Source organism: Balaenoptera ricei, chromosome 17, assembly GCF_028023285.1.
Source record: "Balaenoptera ricei isolate mBalRic1 chromosome 17, mBalRic1.hap2, whole genome shotgun sequence".
Classification (NCBI taxonomy): Eukaryota; Metazoa; Chordata; class Mammalia; order Artiodactyla; family Balaenopteridae; genus Balaenoptera; species Balaenoptera ricei.
The window spans coordinates 39,921,604-39,937,429 of NC_082655.1; the positions used below are offsets into that span (position 1 = coordinate 39,921,604).

The 15,826-nt window shown below is 42.1% G+C and overlaps 1 protein-coding gene across 1 annotated transcript in view; it reads right to left on the minus strand.

The window, feature by feature from the left end:
• Positions 1-8,843: 8,843 nt before the first annotated feature.
• The window catches only part of SDC2 (syndecan 2), a 108,792-nt gene continuing 101,809 nt past the window's right edge, over positions 8,844-15,826 (minus strand). The window contains exons 3-5 of the mRNA XM_059901912.1: positions 15,497-15,633; positions 11,255-11,390; positions 8,844-10,111 (exon numbers count right to left, since the gene is read on the minus strand). Of these exons, the coding sequence (XP_059757895.1) occupies positions 9,948-10,111; positions 11,255-11,390; positions 15,497-15,633 (437 nt within the window). The 3' untranslated portion in view covers positions 8,844-9,947. The remainder of the gene's footprint in view (positions 10,112-11,254; positions 11,391-15,496; positions 15,634-15,826) is intronic.

Here is a 15,826-nt window from a genome sequence, read left to right on the forward strand (position 1 = left end):
AATACTGCAAATTAGATTTGGTTCCCGGGCCAACCTATTTAAATAGACCAAACTTTTTTAACAACATGGCTGATTCAGAACAACTATGGCCTCAAGACCAGTGTCCCTCTGGGCAAAGGATAGTGAATAGGTTTTATCTCCCAACTCATTTCCAATCAATGACTTGTGGCTGCACAGAGCTCAGAACACTGTCTGGAGAAGAATTCTGAGATTGGCCTTAGCAGGAAAGGATACCAGTATCAATTAATGATGTCCTCCATGAATGGAGAAGCAGGAAGAGAGGCCCCAAAGCCAGGCATTTGCCATCTCTGCTCCAGACCCTTTTACACCCTGACACTAAGCTGTAAAGTAAGGCTTGCGACCCTGTCTCTGGATATGTCTCAATCTAGAGCCCAGAGGAACCCAGGGAGAGGAAGAAAGGGACAGGGCAGGGATTCTGAGAGCAGAAACTGCTCGAGGCTTCTGTTGACAGCGTGGGGGGCCTGGTGAAACTAGTGGCTGAGACTCCTCTGATGGGGTGACAACAGCTGTTCAGAATTGTGGGTAACTTGCAAGTTGAAAATTTGTGTGTCAACCACGCCGGCCTAGCCCTTCCTCACACTCACAAACATCAACCCAGTGATCCACACACCAGCAAGCCCAAAGGAGGCAAGTCTTTGTCTACTCTCATGGCATTTCAAGAAGTTGTCAGAATGGTTAAATGATTCATTCCAGGTCATACAGTGAGATCAGTCATGAGTTATATATAAAAGCAATGTCAGAGTAGAATGAAAATGAGTACATAGAACCCAGCAAGATGAGCCCACAAACCACCAGCTTACGTACAGGGCTGTTAAACTAGGGTTTGGGATGGGTGGATCCTTGCTCATACTGCTGAGGTTTTCAGAGAGGGACATTAGAATGTGAAATAGACTTTGCATGTGGTTTGCTGAGGACTTATTTCTCAAGATAAACTAGAAAAAGTTAATTATATAAAGCTAAAAGTGAGTCCCAGGCTAGGTTGCATTTGAGAGAGCACTGTAGCCCAGCAGGCCCCCAAAATGTCATGTCAGCTTTCGAAGGCATTTCACAGTTGCTGCAACAGCACCGTTGGAATAAAGCCAAGCAGCTTTAGAAGTAGCCCAGTCCCTTAGACACAGATGACAGTGCCAAGAACAAAATAAAAAAGGGCCGTGGCATCTGGGTCCCGCAGCTGCCAAGTCATATCCATGCACCATGCCAAAGTCATCCTCAGAAAAATTCCCAATGAGAGGCCCAGTGGCCCAGCAAGCTACAAAATCGCCTACGATCCAGGCAAGCAGTGGCTTCCAGTTCTCCCGCTTCTGCCAAGATTGCCAGGCAGACCTGATTAAGCAAGTCAGTAGGATGATTTCTTGTTCATAAAATGGACACTCCACTCCTAGTGTGTGTGCGTGTGTGTGTGAGAGAGAGAGAGACAGACAGACAGACAGACAAAGAGACAAGGAGAGACAGAGAGTGCACTAGAAGACAAAGATAAAATGAACAAAAAATATTTTTAGGGAATTCCCTGGTAGTCCAGTGGTTGGGACTCCGTGCTTTCACTGCCGAGGGCGCAGGTTCAATTCATCCCTGGTCGGGGAACTAAGATCCTACAAGCCACACGGCCAAAAATAAGTAAATAAATAAATAAATAAATAAATAAATAAATAAATAAATACAGTTTTTTACAAATTGTCCAGAAGATAGGGTTAACATGATTAAATGAACTAATAAGAGGAGTGGGGAGAAAAAGAAGATGCTGGCCATTTCCTTATGCCTTCTCCCAGTACAGCAGGAAACTGACACAGGGACTGAAATCCCTCCCCGAAGGAAGGAAAGTCATGCCTTCCTCTGCTGGGGAGGTAAAAGAAAGCAAAGCAAAACTCAGAAAAGTTGGCCAAGCCAGGCAGAACCTTCTCTCCCACCTGCACATCTGCCTTGGGCTTTTCTTCTTTTCGGATTGTTGCAAGAAAACAGATGGCTGTAGAAGCCTGAATTTTAAATTTATGAATGGAAATTTGAACAGATGTTAGCAATCAAGATGGCATATAGGAATTTTTTTTCATACCATGTTTACAGCCCAGCCTCCTTCACATAAATGGGAGAGGGGGTCATAAAAAGGGTAGTTTTTGATCTCAGGACAGCATGGATCCAGCTTCGTGATTATATGGCACAATAACGGAAATATTGAGAGAACAAAGCAAGAAAACACTAATCAGCTCCCTGTATAAATGCTAAATATTTATCTACAAGATGATAAAATATATCTGCAAGAAAACCATTAACTCATCAAGAGCAGATTCTGTGTTTTAAGTGGGCGACGTTCAAGCCCAGGGTCTTAACAAATATCTGTGAATACCTAGTTGCTTGGATTCTGTTTAGATTTTTGACGTGATATAGATTATTTGGTTTGGTTTGGTTTGGCTGAATGCCCCAGACATATGGGGCCTTACTAAATTTCAGGGAGGAATTGAGTAAGAGCTGGTAAGAGATCTGATGATATGGGCATTCATCCATCATCCAATGCTAGGAACTGGGCTAGGTGCTCAGGGTGGGTGGGAAGCCGCAAAATAAATCAAACCTGATCTAGGTCCCCAACACAGAGAGCTGAAGGAAAAAGCAGGTATGTAACACAAGGCTGGAACAAGGTATATGTTGAAGGTTACAGGACTGAAAAGAAAGGAGTGGGGTTGATTGGGGAATGGATCATGACCGTGGTTCTTGATATCCTAAGAAGGGAAGGGTCAGGAGCTTGCGGCCATCTGGAAGAAGAGCATCACCCAGGCTTTGTTAGCAATTTCTGTTGACTACACATTCGAAACATGGGGTGGCCATAAAGTCTGGGAGCATGAATCATATAATGTGATCAGGTATTATAATATAATGTCAATAAACCATTTATTATGTATTCACTTGGATTTCCAGACTTTGCAGCCACCTTGGCTCTCCAGAATACATCTCTTCTCACCACTGCCATCCACTGTGGTTATCTCTCTCCCGGAGGACTGCAACAGCCTTGCTAGTCTTCCTGCTTGTGTTTTTCCCTACATCCATCATCCACAACCAATCTATTCTCAACACAATAATCAAAGCAATCCTTCTGAAGCAGTGGTTCTCAAAGTGGGGTCCTTGCTGGGAAAGTTGTTGAAAATGCAAATTCTTGGGTTCTCTTCACCTATAGAATCAGAAACTCTGGAGGTAGGGTCCAGAAATCTGTGTTTTAACAAGTGCTCCTGGCGATTCTGATGCGTGCTAAGGTTTGAGAGCGAATTGTAAGCATAGGTGAGTTAATGTCACTCCTTGGCACAAAATCCTACAACTCTCCAAGGCCATTACAAAGCTACAAGGCCATCCATGTACCATCTGGCCTGTGGATCTTTCACTGACTGCCCATCACTCTAGTCTCTAGCTCACTTGCTCCTTGGCTATACTCAAGGTCTTGGTATTTACTGTTCCTTTGGCCTGGAATGTTGCCCATTCCCCAGGCCTCCTACCCCACCTATCATGGCTCAATCCCTCCTCACCTTCCCCCGGCTCAAATGTCACTTTCTTGTTGATACGTTACATATTCATGGTCGGTCTCTTCCCACTGGAATGTAAGTTACTTGAGAGCCAGGATGTTGTTTTGTTGACTCCTGTATTCTCAGGGCTGGAACTGTGTACCTGGCACATAGTGAGTGCCCAGGAAACAGCTGGTGAAGGAATGAATAAATGATCCTGTACTGAGGTCCTACCAGACGCCAGATATTGTTCTAGGTGCATCACCTCATTGAATGTGCCTCACTGAATTCCCACAAGGCATACGGTGTATGTTATCATCTTTATTTTACACATGAAAAAGTGAACTAAATGCGAAAAAGAAGAGTAACAGATACTAAAAAATAAAAAAAGGAAAGGACTGAGATACGAGGTTATCAGAAGAGGAAACTTTTCATAATCCCCAAGTTCTGGGTCTGACATGGAGCCAAATCCATCTATATTTTGTACCAACTTTACTGCTTTTCCTTGAAATTGGTCTGGGCAGAGGACACGCCAGCTTACTCTGGTATTTACCTAAGCAGAATGTAATTAAAGAGGCAAAATCCTGCTTTCAATGATCCCAGGACAAGGCTACACGTAGGAGAATTGCTGTTTTGTTTGCTGATATTTTCCTATTGGAAACACAGATGATAGAGATATTTCCTGAATATTCAAATAGTTCTTACTCTTCCTCCCAATTACTTTTTTCAGTTTTAAAAACAGTTCATAGTGTATGTTGTTAATGACCTGGTAGAAGTGGATACTTGAACATGCTTATTAATGTGCTCAAAAATGAGCTCTCTATCAAGCCTCATGGGGATATTTTCCCCCCCTGGCCATTAAAAATTGTGTTCTCTGCTAAGCATCTGCCAAAACGAAAATCCAGTCCTGTGAACAGTGCTAAAGAGTGAATCTGGTAGTGGTTCATCTACAAAGAAAGACTGTTCGAGCAGGCAGACCCAGGGCCACGGTCCTTCTCTATCTGTGCACCTCTCCAGATGATCTCATTTATTCCCATGGCTTTTAACACCATCTACATGCTGTTCACTCCTGTGTCATCAGTCAGGGTCCAGGAAGGAAAATAGAACCCATGCCGGGTAACACAATGGAAGGAATTTATCCAGGGAATTAGTTACAAAGATGTTGGAAAAGCTGTGTGGGCAAACCGGGGAGGGTGAGATAACCCAGAGAAGAGCAACAGTAGGAAGCTGTGACCCTCCCTGAGGCTGGAGAGACAAAAGGGCCACAGCGGTGTTTATGAGAGTTTAGGAACAGTGGGAGCAGGGAACTTGGAGGAGAGTCAGACCAGTGGGATCTCAAACCATAGAGGAGATTCATTAATGCTACAGATGCTGCCCAAAGCAGGGAGAGGGGAAAGAACGCTGGCTTTTCCATTCCTCCTGACCTTCAGTGTTCTGCCAGTACCTTCCATTGGCCAGATTTTCCCAGGAGCCAGTTGGCAGGGAAGCTTGGGAAATGTAGTTTGCATGGGTCACCCCCACCCGAACTTCAATCCAGAGCAGAGCAGGGAAGAGAGGGAAATGAATCAGAGTGCCAACAGGCAATGATGGACACTATTCCCAAATTAACATCTCCAGCTCAGACCTCTTCTCTGAGCTGCAGATTCTTACATTCAGTTGTTCACCTGACACCTCCACTTGGGTGTCTAATAGTTCTAACTTAACAAGCTTCAAAAGGAACTTGTTTTACCAGCCAACTCCCTCCGATATTCTCCTTCTCAGAATGTGCATCACCCAGCTCAGCCAGAAATATGGGTGATCTTTGATTCCTTTCTTTTCTTACTCCCTATTCCTTCCAACCTTTTAGCAAGACCCACTGATTCCATCTCCCAAACAGTACCTCTCCAGTCTTCTGTGCCTTCACTATTACCACCTTAGGCCAAGCCACCAGCATTTCTCTGACAGGGAACAATAATGACATCCTAACTGGCCATGGTACTCCACTCCCCACCCCGTCTCCTTACAACGCATTGTCCAGGGGTCAGTTCCTGAAGGCCTGGGGGGCAAGTGTAAGGAGTCAGGACTTCATTCTAAGTGCTTTAGGAGCCACTGAAGGGAGTGACATGAATAATTTTTACCATAAAGAGATCAGCTTAGCTTCTTTGTGGGAAATAAAATGTAAGGGCCAAAAAGTGGACGAAGGAAGACTAATTAGGAGGCAGTTACACTTCTCAGCCCTCTTACATAGGGGCACAAAGTAGGACTGCACTTCCCTGCGCCTGGGCAGTTAGTTGTAGCCACATGACTTGCTTTGGCCAATGAAATGTGGGTGGAAGTGACATATGTCACCACTGGGTGGAAGCCTACGAGCCACTGTGTGTTTCACCACGATTTTTCTTCGTCCACAGAGACTGGCAGCGTACCAGGTAATGGCTCCTCCACTGGCCTGAGACCCAGACTTAGGATGACGGTCGTTCAGGGCAGAACTCTCTGCCAACCTACGGACACGTGGCATGAGCAAGAAATCAATCTTCCCTGTTTTAAGTTGCTGAGGCTTTGAGATGGTGACCGCAGCATACCTAGCCCATCTGGGCTGAAAGAGTCCCTCAGTCCCTTACATCAGCCTGCTTCAGGGCCATCGTGGAAATACCACCAAGTGATCATTTCTACTTGCTGGTTTTATTCATTAATTTTGTTTCCCCTCTGCACCCCTCTCCAAACCCCCCGAGAGCAGGATCTCTGTTTACCTAGCTTCTAGAAGAGAGCCCAGTGCAAGTCACTAGGCAAGTATCTGTTGATTAAACCTCCAGTGCCTTGCACCTAGCATTTGTGGCTTATGTGCTAGTTTGCCAAGGCAACTGGAATGAATGGGTCTTGCACTCAGCACATCTGAAGCATCAAGGCCTAAAGCTTCACTCTGCTATTTACCGGTTAGGACAGTTGCTTGTGTTACACCCTTCCCAATTCACAGGAAACCAAGTTTCCCAAAGTCACCATGATTCCTTAGTCAGAAAAAGCTCTGCTAAAGACCACATGCAGCAGATAAACAAAAAGGAATGAAATCTTGGAACCATAAAATCATGAGAGTGAAGCCGCCCAGAGTTAGGAGACAGAGTGGAACAAAATTCATTTTGATACTATTTTACCAATGCTACTTGGCAGACAGTCGTTCTATCTTTTTTAAAGTTTTCTATGCCAGCTAAATCTAATTCCCCAGAAATGACCAAACCTCCAATTTCATCCTGGTCATAAAATACCGGCATGGAAAAAAACCTTAGCGATTTCTTAATTCACACAGCTCCATTTATCAGCTGGCTTGATCCCCTTTATTTGGAAACCTCTTAGGGTCTCACTGTTGTCTGCCAGAGGCTCAGAACATAAAAACTCAAGTTAGAGATTGTTTTGTTTAACGTCATTGCCTTTTTAAACCAAAGATATTTTAAAACATTTTTTCCTAGCATTCCATTATATAATTATAATAGAGCTGTAAAGAAGATCCTGATTATAAAATTAACCCTGCAATATTTTTAGGTTTTATATTTTTGCTCCTCACTTAAAATTTTTCCTTAAGGTTTCAAAATGTCTGAGATATTGAAGAGATAAACTCTTAAACACTACAAAGTTATTACTGCATCTGTTCTTTCAGGAACTAGCACCCTTTGGTTCTTTAGGGCAGCCAGAAATTAATTATGTTCTACTTATTTAGCTTAGTCTCTTAGACCCTAGACAAACAGGCTGTATCCTCAGTAAGCAAGTGCATTTTGTTTAACTTGCCAAAAAAAAGAGCAAATATCAATTCAGTAAACATTTGATCTCAAACTATTAACTTTTGATGTTAATAGATGGCAATTTCTGCAATCTTGTCCAAACGAAATTCAATGTTATTAACCATGTCCTAATCCTGAAGTTCAGGTACTAGGCACTTGCAGGTGAAACTTTTAAAAAATGAGTTCATACCATTTCCCCCACATGCTGAAAATGGGATAGTTTGAATATTGCAAGTCTCTCAAACAAAGCCATATTCACATGCAGGAAATCATTTAGATGTGGTTAAGGAAACAGGAAATTTTCGCATTGGCTTTAATATTTATATTTTACCAAAATTTTCCTGAACTTGGTCATCATTACTAACACTTCTTATAGTACTATTTACTGCCTCTTAAAAATAAAATAACTAAGCAGAAAATGTACAGTTGAAGAAAACTGGATGTCAGTCTATACAGTGATTTTTTTACTTTCAGCATGACAGACTTTATTTTGGCACTTTAACAAATATTTTGCTTTACAGCAGTGACAAAATATTTGCCAGAAATCTCCTTTTCCTGGCATGGATATTCCAAGCAGTTGTTATTCTACGAACTGAATTTCGCTATGCTTTGCACAGTTAGAGGTATACCCACTACATTCTTAACCTCCGTAACCGAGGGACATTGTGCAGCTTTAAGAAGGTGCTATCACTTCCTTTTAATCACTCCAAAGTGGACTGATTGTGCAAGTGACTGGACAGGAATTTGAGAATTAAGGCCATTAAGAATTGACATAAACACTGTTCCAAGTGCTGCATTAAAAATTTTTTTTTAAATGAGTTCTGTGGCAATTCCGGGGAATGTTCTCTAAATGAAGGATTCATACTTCATTAAAGGTAAATTACATGTTGGAAAGGTTGCTGTTTTTGCTGTCTTCCTACTTTGGCTGCTCACAGTTTAAAACAAAATTGGTGGTAAAATAGAAAAAGGAAATGTTCAGTTAGAAGGCAGTCCCCAGACAGGGTACTCTCATATTTCCAGCTATTCCTCAGGCATCGCTGCTTTCCGGCAATTGCATTCCTAAGCAGTGAGGCCCGCCTTTTAATGCACAGAGCCTCCCTGCCCGACTCTTCTTCCCTACAGTGTGAACTACGGTATTCCATCTATGACCTCTTCGGTTAAGCTTCAGGAGAGATTTGGAGCACAGTTTCGAAGGTAAAACAATCTACAGGACTAAACCATAGATACCGATGTCAGGAAAGCCCCCTTTAGTCCTTGGGAATTTATAGTCCTAAAAGTTATTTGCAAGAGCAGGCATTCGTCTCAATATTGCCATCAGCTATCTCCATAAAGGTTGCAAAAGTCACAATTCCCTCTCTGGCGGCCTTTCGATATCTACATTCAAACAGACACAGGATGATACATTCAGATTTCCTCTGGCCAATTCAGAAGTGAATCTGGTAATAAACAGCCTTATCAATGAGCTCTTTGGTTTTTGATTTACAGACACTGTGGAACACTCAGAAATCAAACTCACAACATCCTTGAGAGCAGACGGTCGTTAGCAAAGGGGAGGTGTACATTTGATCGAAAATGTACAAAATTTATAACAGTGACATTTTCAATATTAGGCCACATGATTTATTCAGTAGTTTTTATGTTCCCAAATTACAATTTACGTCTATTCGTAAGACTACAAAAGTTACCATTAGAATCGTCTGTGCTTATAAAATACCAACTTTTTTTTTTAACTGTTATATATACTCATTAACACCAGTCTGCGACGAGTTACATAGAATCATAGGCACTTCAAAGGCTTAAAAAGATGTTTACAACTTAAATGCATTTTTAAGAACAAAAACTGATTTTTTTCCTTAAGTCCCTACTCGTACCTTCAAATTGCAAGAAATTAACAAATACAGTGGCCAAAGGAATCTGCAGCAACTTCTCAAAATACTGTTATCATCTTTGGGTTTGCTGAGGCTTGTCAGTAACTCAAATCCTCCCAAAAGAAGATCTGATTGATAGACATGACTAAACAGTTTTGTGGTGATAATCCAATTTTACACATTAATTTGCTGTTGCAAATCTGCCTGAAGCTACAGGTAATGAAAAACAAAGCAAGTGTAAAACGGATAGTCTGACACTTAAAAATTTATACAAAGTGGAGGTTAAAGTTTATATATTTGAAAATCACATATACACTAAATTACCATTATCTGAAATATCCAAAGACAAACTGCACCGTAACAGCTACAAAAGGCATAGAGTTTTGTTTTGTTTTCAAGGGGACAAGAGGGGCGAGCAGAGGAGAGGGGGAACAACAGATAAATTAACGAAGTAAGACGAACTTGGTAAGGTCAATCTGAGACATGCAGACTCAAACGAAACAGCTTTCATCTTCAAACCGTAGGATAAAAACAATCTTTTCATATTTGCACATAAAAGTTTAAACCGATTCCATGAACATTGAGGGTTTTTATAACATAATATTTTGCCACTGCTATTCACAGAACACTGCAGATGTTAAATTTGAATTTTATGTTGTTCTAAAGAAATACATGAAAAGTTTTAAATACAATGGGATTTTATCATTAAAGTGCCAGAATGGCTCTTTAATGAAAAAAAAAAACAAAAAAACAAAGATCTTCATTATTCTATGCCAAAGCTTTATTTTTAAAAGTTCAGTGATCTCATAAATAGAGACACTAAATGGGAGTTTTCACGCATAAAACTCCTTAGTAGGTGCCTTCTGATAAGCAGTACTGGATGGCTTGCGTTCTCCAAGGTCATAACTTCCTTCATCCTTCTTTCTCATGCGATACACCAACAGCAGGATAAGGAAAATTGCAAAGAGAAAGCCGATCACTCCGCCAGCAATGACAGCTGAAACACACCAGAAGGAAGATTACTCTTAGAAGAGATTCAAGGGTGGCAGAAATTAGCTCTGTCAAGCCCAATCTATCTACACTTTCATAAAAAGCTTAATTTAAAAACCCCCAAACTGGATTCAATGAAGCAACCAGGTAATGATGCAAATCTGACATTCCTCAGGAGGTATAATACTTTCTTTGATTGATATTAATAATATCCCCCAAAAGCCTCAATAAGAAAAATCTGGCTGTGACCTCAACTAAGTCCATACTTTAAAACTCTTGAGTCTTTTCGGTATTCACATTTTGTACTCTAATCTTCTAACTGCTTTTTTCAATGAAAACACAAAACATGATATAATCGACTTAAATTCTGTAAAGGAAAATAAATATGAAAAAAGCATGCAAATTTCCTTTCTAGTCTTGGATTTGGGACTATCCTCTTTCAGGGATCAAGTGTTGTACAGACATAGAGAACAGATTTGTGGTTGCCAAGGGGGGTGGGGAGTGGGGGAGGGATGGAGTGGGAGTTTGGGATTAGCAGGTGCCAACTATTATATATATATGTATAACTGAATCGCCTTGCTGTACATCAGAAACTAACACAACATTGTAAATCAAATATACTTCAATAAAATAAAAATTTTTTAAAAAGGATTAAGTGTTCTAAAATCTTGCAAATCTTCCCCTTTAAAATCAAATGTTAATACTTTCATCAGTAAGTTACGATTAGAGACAACATCCTTTAATACCTTGGGCACTATATCAATGGCCCTTCCCATAAAGAACCTTTCCTTCTCTCAAATTTGTTTTGAAATCAGGATGAATGACTTGGACCAAGACTGATTGATTTTCATATTCTGCCACCCCCCCGATGCCCCATTGTTCTGGACCAACTCAGGCCTTAACTTTCTTCTTCTTGCCTCTCCCCACCCCGCCCAAAAGGCTGGCCAAGGGGTAGGCTGAGGGAGCTGACAGAAAATAAAGACAACATTTGCCTAACTCTTGCCTCTCACTCTGGAATGAGACAGGTGCTCAACATGGTTTTCAGTACTAAGGTAACATCCAGCAAGCTTTGCCGATACCTCTGAATATCACTTAGGCAAACACAGGCCTATTTAAGGACCTGCCACCTGAGCCCCACTGGGCTACTCACCTGCCAGGACTTCTGTTCGTTTAAACAGATTGTCTGAGTGCTTCTCAGTATACACATTTGTAGCCTCTTCAGCTGGGTCCATTTTCCTTTCTGAGTCAGAGAGGTGAACTTTTTCCTTATCAATTTCTTCAGGTGACTGGGGAAAAAAAAAAAGATTATGAAGATTTTCTTTTAATGTGCTGGAAAGAAGAAATAGTAGATAAGCACATTCCCAAGTTCATTCTTTTCAAACACTGAGTTTAGGAAAGACCTGCAATAATTGCTTTGTGTGATGTGCATACCAGTGGGTGAGTCCTATGGTGGACCCACGTTGTTCATGGTTTTATATAACACCCATCACATGTATAGGCAAAATGGATAGTTAGTGAGTTCATAATAATCCTAATGACAAGGGTAGGTTGTTTTAGTCGACATTTCGTAAGATCTCACCACCCTTCTGACTTTAGGCCACCATCCCCCTCTGGCTGCTCCAACCCAATAGCACTGCCCCAATTCTCCTCACTCCTTTATCATCTTTTTGCTATACAGGGCACTGTGATGACAGCTTCCTTGTTGGCATTCTCTCCAAGTGTTCTCCCAGGGCTCTGCCTGCTACCAATCTGTGGGGAGCAGCCCCCAGGCTTCATCTGTAATGCTCCCCTCTATTTATTCACTCTTACAACGCCTTCACCAAACCCTGGATTACAAAGAACTTCAGGGGGCCTGGGTTCTGCAAGTAGCTCCTGTGTGGTCCTGATCAAGTCATACCACTTTTCTGGACTTCATTTTCTATATCTGTCCAATGAATGGCACGCTCAGGTTCCTGAGTATTCTGCAAGTCTAAAGTACACTCTTCTCATAGAAAGCCCATCGCTATTTGGATACCTGGTAGAAGGACAGACAACTTGACAGATGAGAGAACGAATTATCTGGGTTCTAATCTAGGAGCCTTTTCACTATGCATTAGCAGTCAGGGAAGGGTTAGGAAAGGGAAGAGAAAAATAGGTTAATACACAGGTATGTGACTAGAGAAAGAGGAAAGCAAGTTCTGGTGGTGAATGAGGTGAGAATAAGTAGCTATTGTGACATTAGAGACTGAATTTAACTCATCCGTATCATCTCTGTCCCATTATTATGACAGATCACATGAGTCCCCTCAGGTTTTTTCAGTCCCTAAAATCATTTGAGAGCGTTGACATTCCCTCTGACTCGGCTTCTGATCTAGCAGCCAGGAAGGAGCTTGCATTTCAGGGGGTCTGCGGGTGTGGGAACAGGAGGTCTCCACAGAACTGGGGCCACCACGTACTCACAGGAAAGGTCCACCAGTGTACAAACTTCCAGGTGCTCTGGATGGAACATTCACTCTTTAAATTTAAAAGTTTTATTGTATGAAAGTAAGAGTTTGACTAATAAGAATTCTTTCAATAGTATAGAACTAACCTGAAATACCTTAACTCCTGTATAGATGTACAAAGTGAAAGGACGAAAAGGCAGCAGAGATAATTAAATTAAGCCAATTAAAGATCTGTCACATCCATGTCTGGTTGTTTGGATGCCATGGAAATGTGATGGAAGTAAAAGATGACGAGCAATGCTCTGCTTGAACAAACAACTGTGTTCTTTTTATTCTGTCACATAAATTTATAACAAACTAGGCAGAATATCTATAACAGTGACATTAATGCCACAGTGACGCCCATTCAAAAGCAAAGTCTACTTTAATGGTATCCTAGAGGCAATGTTTAATTTAGCTGTGCCATGTAATGACAAAATAGAAAATTTAATCACCAGTATTAATATTATTCATTATCAGTATTATCATGATAAGTACCTTGAAAAGTGTTTGACACAATGAGTAGCACTCAGTAAATCTCCCACAAATGGATGAATTTTTATTATTACTACATCGAACACAAATGATACCAGGAATACATTAAAAGATTTGGGGGTCCTTAATTTCTGAGCTCATCTGCCAAACATCTATCTTCTTTATTTTAATCTGACACAATTACTTCCCTAAAACCAATTCTTAAAAACTTAAACCAATTTTCAATTCATTGTTGTCCACTGACCAGAGGGCTCTACGTCAAACTAGGTTTTGCTTAGGATAAACTCCACCATGAAAAGCCAAAACTGAATTTCTTGTCTCACGCTCGTGAGTCCTAATGGCTCCTAACGGTTCCTGACTTCAAGGGATTCCGTTATGACAAGTGGTCAAATAAACAAAGCCAGATGTATCTTTCAGCAGCCACACTGGATGACCTACCCTCAGCTGCACCTGTTACTTTTCATCGCTCCTCTTCTCCCTTCTTCCTGTCACTCACTGAACTGAATCCACTTCTGGAGCAGCTACCGTGCACGGAGCCAGCTGTGTCTGCCTCGGTGCTCAGAACTTCTCCTTGCTTTCCTGTTGCCTGGCCCGTGAAGTCAGTCTACTGCCAACGGTAACGAACCCTTCTCCATCCGACAAACAGCACTCCAGTCCGGAGAGGACTGCCCCGGCTGCCCCACATCTGCAGAAACCCATCCAGCCGTGTCCCTCACCACCCCGTGCACACGCACCGGGAGGACAGCGGGCGAGGGGAAGAGCAACTGCACTCTGGGAAGGGGAGGAGAATCAATGGGCGGGAAGCCTGCGTGCGCTCCGGCCTGCAGAGGGGTTCTCCTTACTCGGGAGAAGGCCTGTCCCTACCTTCGTGACACAGCCTTCCACAGCCCGTCTGCTGCTAAAGCTTAGCAGCACCTCATTTCTAACCAGCAGACGGGTGAGCTCCAAAAGGGGGCACTTGTGTTTCCAAGTTCTCAGAAGCAGCACGCTACCCCCAGGCCGTCTGCAAAGTCTCCTGCTGCTGTCGCTTCACACGCTCACTTGGTGAACTGCCTCGGTCTCTCCTGCTCTAACCAAATTCAATGAAGGCTTACAAAATGCTTACTGGCTCTCAGGTGCCATGCTGCATGCCCTCACATTTAATCTTCTCAAGAACCCCATCAGGAATGGGCTCAGAGAAGCTAAGAAACTTGACCAGATCTAGGATTTGAAACCTAGGCTTTCTTCAGACTTTAATATGCATTTTCCAACTTAAATAGCTTACCTAGGAGTGGGTAGTCAGCTAGTTGCAGCAGCATGCTAATAAGGCCAAAATCATCGGTCTCATAGTTTCCATTAACTAGTAGCTTTGCTCTGTTCTAAGGCCAAAGACCTTATTTCTTAGTAAGTCAGCTCTCAAAATGAATATAGGGATGTACCCGCATTCATCGTTATCATTGGAAGAGGTCAGAGTTTACATACCACTGAAGGTGGGCCTGAAAAAACTCTGGGAAAACACTTATTGAGACTAGTACCTGAAGCCTCCTTAGTCCATAACCTGTTTCAGCAGATGTAAAAGTTCACAATGGTTTTAACTCAGAACAAACTCTTTACAAAATAAAAACAAATTTTCTTAGCATAAGCCAAATAAACTGAAAAGGTTTTGCTTCTTAACTGGGCTATGAGTTCCTTAAGAAGGAGTACCCTGTAAAAAAGATTTGTTTATAAGCTACGCCTGGGTGATAAAAGCACTAGGTAGAATTAGCTACCAAGCCACGAACAGACGTGGAAGAACCGTAAATGCACGTTACTAAGTGAGAGAAGCCCATCTGAAAAGGCTACATACTGCATGATTCTAACTATGCAACATTTTGGAAAGGCATAACTACGGAGGCAGTAAAAAGGTGACTGGTTTCTAGGGGTTGGGGCAGGAGGGATGAATATGTAGGGTATAGAGCATTGTAGGACAGTGAAACTATTCTGTAGGCTACAGTAATGGTGGGTACATGCCCATTATATATTTGTCAGAACTGACAGGATGTACATCACCGTGAGGGAACCCTAAGGTAAAACTCTGGACTCTGGGAGACTATGACCTGCCAGTGTAGGTGCATCAGTTGTAAGAAGTGAACCCCTCTGGCACAGGATGTTGATGGGAGGAGGCTTTGCCTGTGTGGGAGTCTGTGGGAACTCTCCGTACTTCCCGCTCTATTTCCTGTGAACCTAAACCTGCTCTGAAAAACAAAGTCTATCTAACAGCAACAACAAAAAAGCAAGTAGGTGGGTAAATGTCAAAACGATCATAAAGAGTAAGGAGGAGCCATTTACGATACAATGAAAAGACCATTTGTCCTTACACAGTTTTAAAGGGCATCTCTTAAAAGGCACAGTCTGTACAATTTTTTAAAAAGGCACATTTACAATAACCTGAGAACGCAATGGAAAACAAAATATACCTTTGTCTGAGCGGGGATCTTATTCTGTATCTTGTTCAGAGTCGTGGTTTCCACTCTCGGAGCAGCGCTAGTGAACGGAAGCTTTGGAAGGGGTCGAGACGTGGTCAGCTCTGGACTCTCTCCGTCCTCATCAGCTCCTGGCAAAATAAGCAAAGATGACCTAAGCACACGAATCAGGACACAGATTTCTACAGTATCAGACAACATTGTCTATGGCTGACAATGACAGAGCCATGTTCTTTCAAAATACCTGCTCCTCAAGAACTTAGCACAAACCTTCCTGCAGTCTTCATAGCAATGAAGAGTGATTTCAAGGTGGATCTGTGGGGA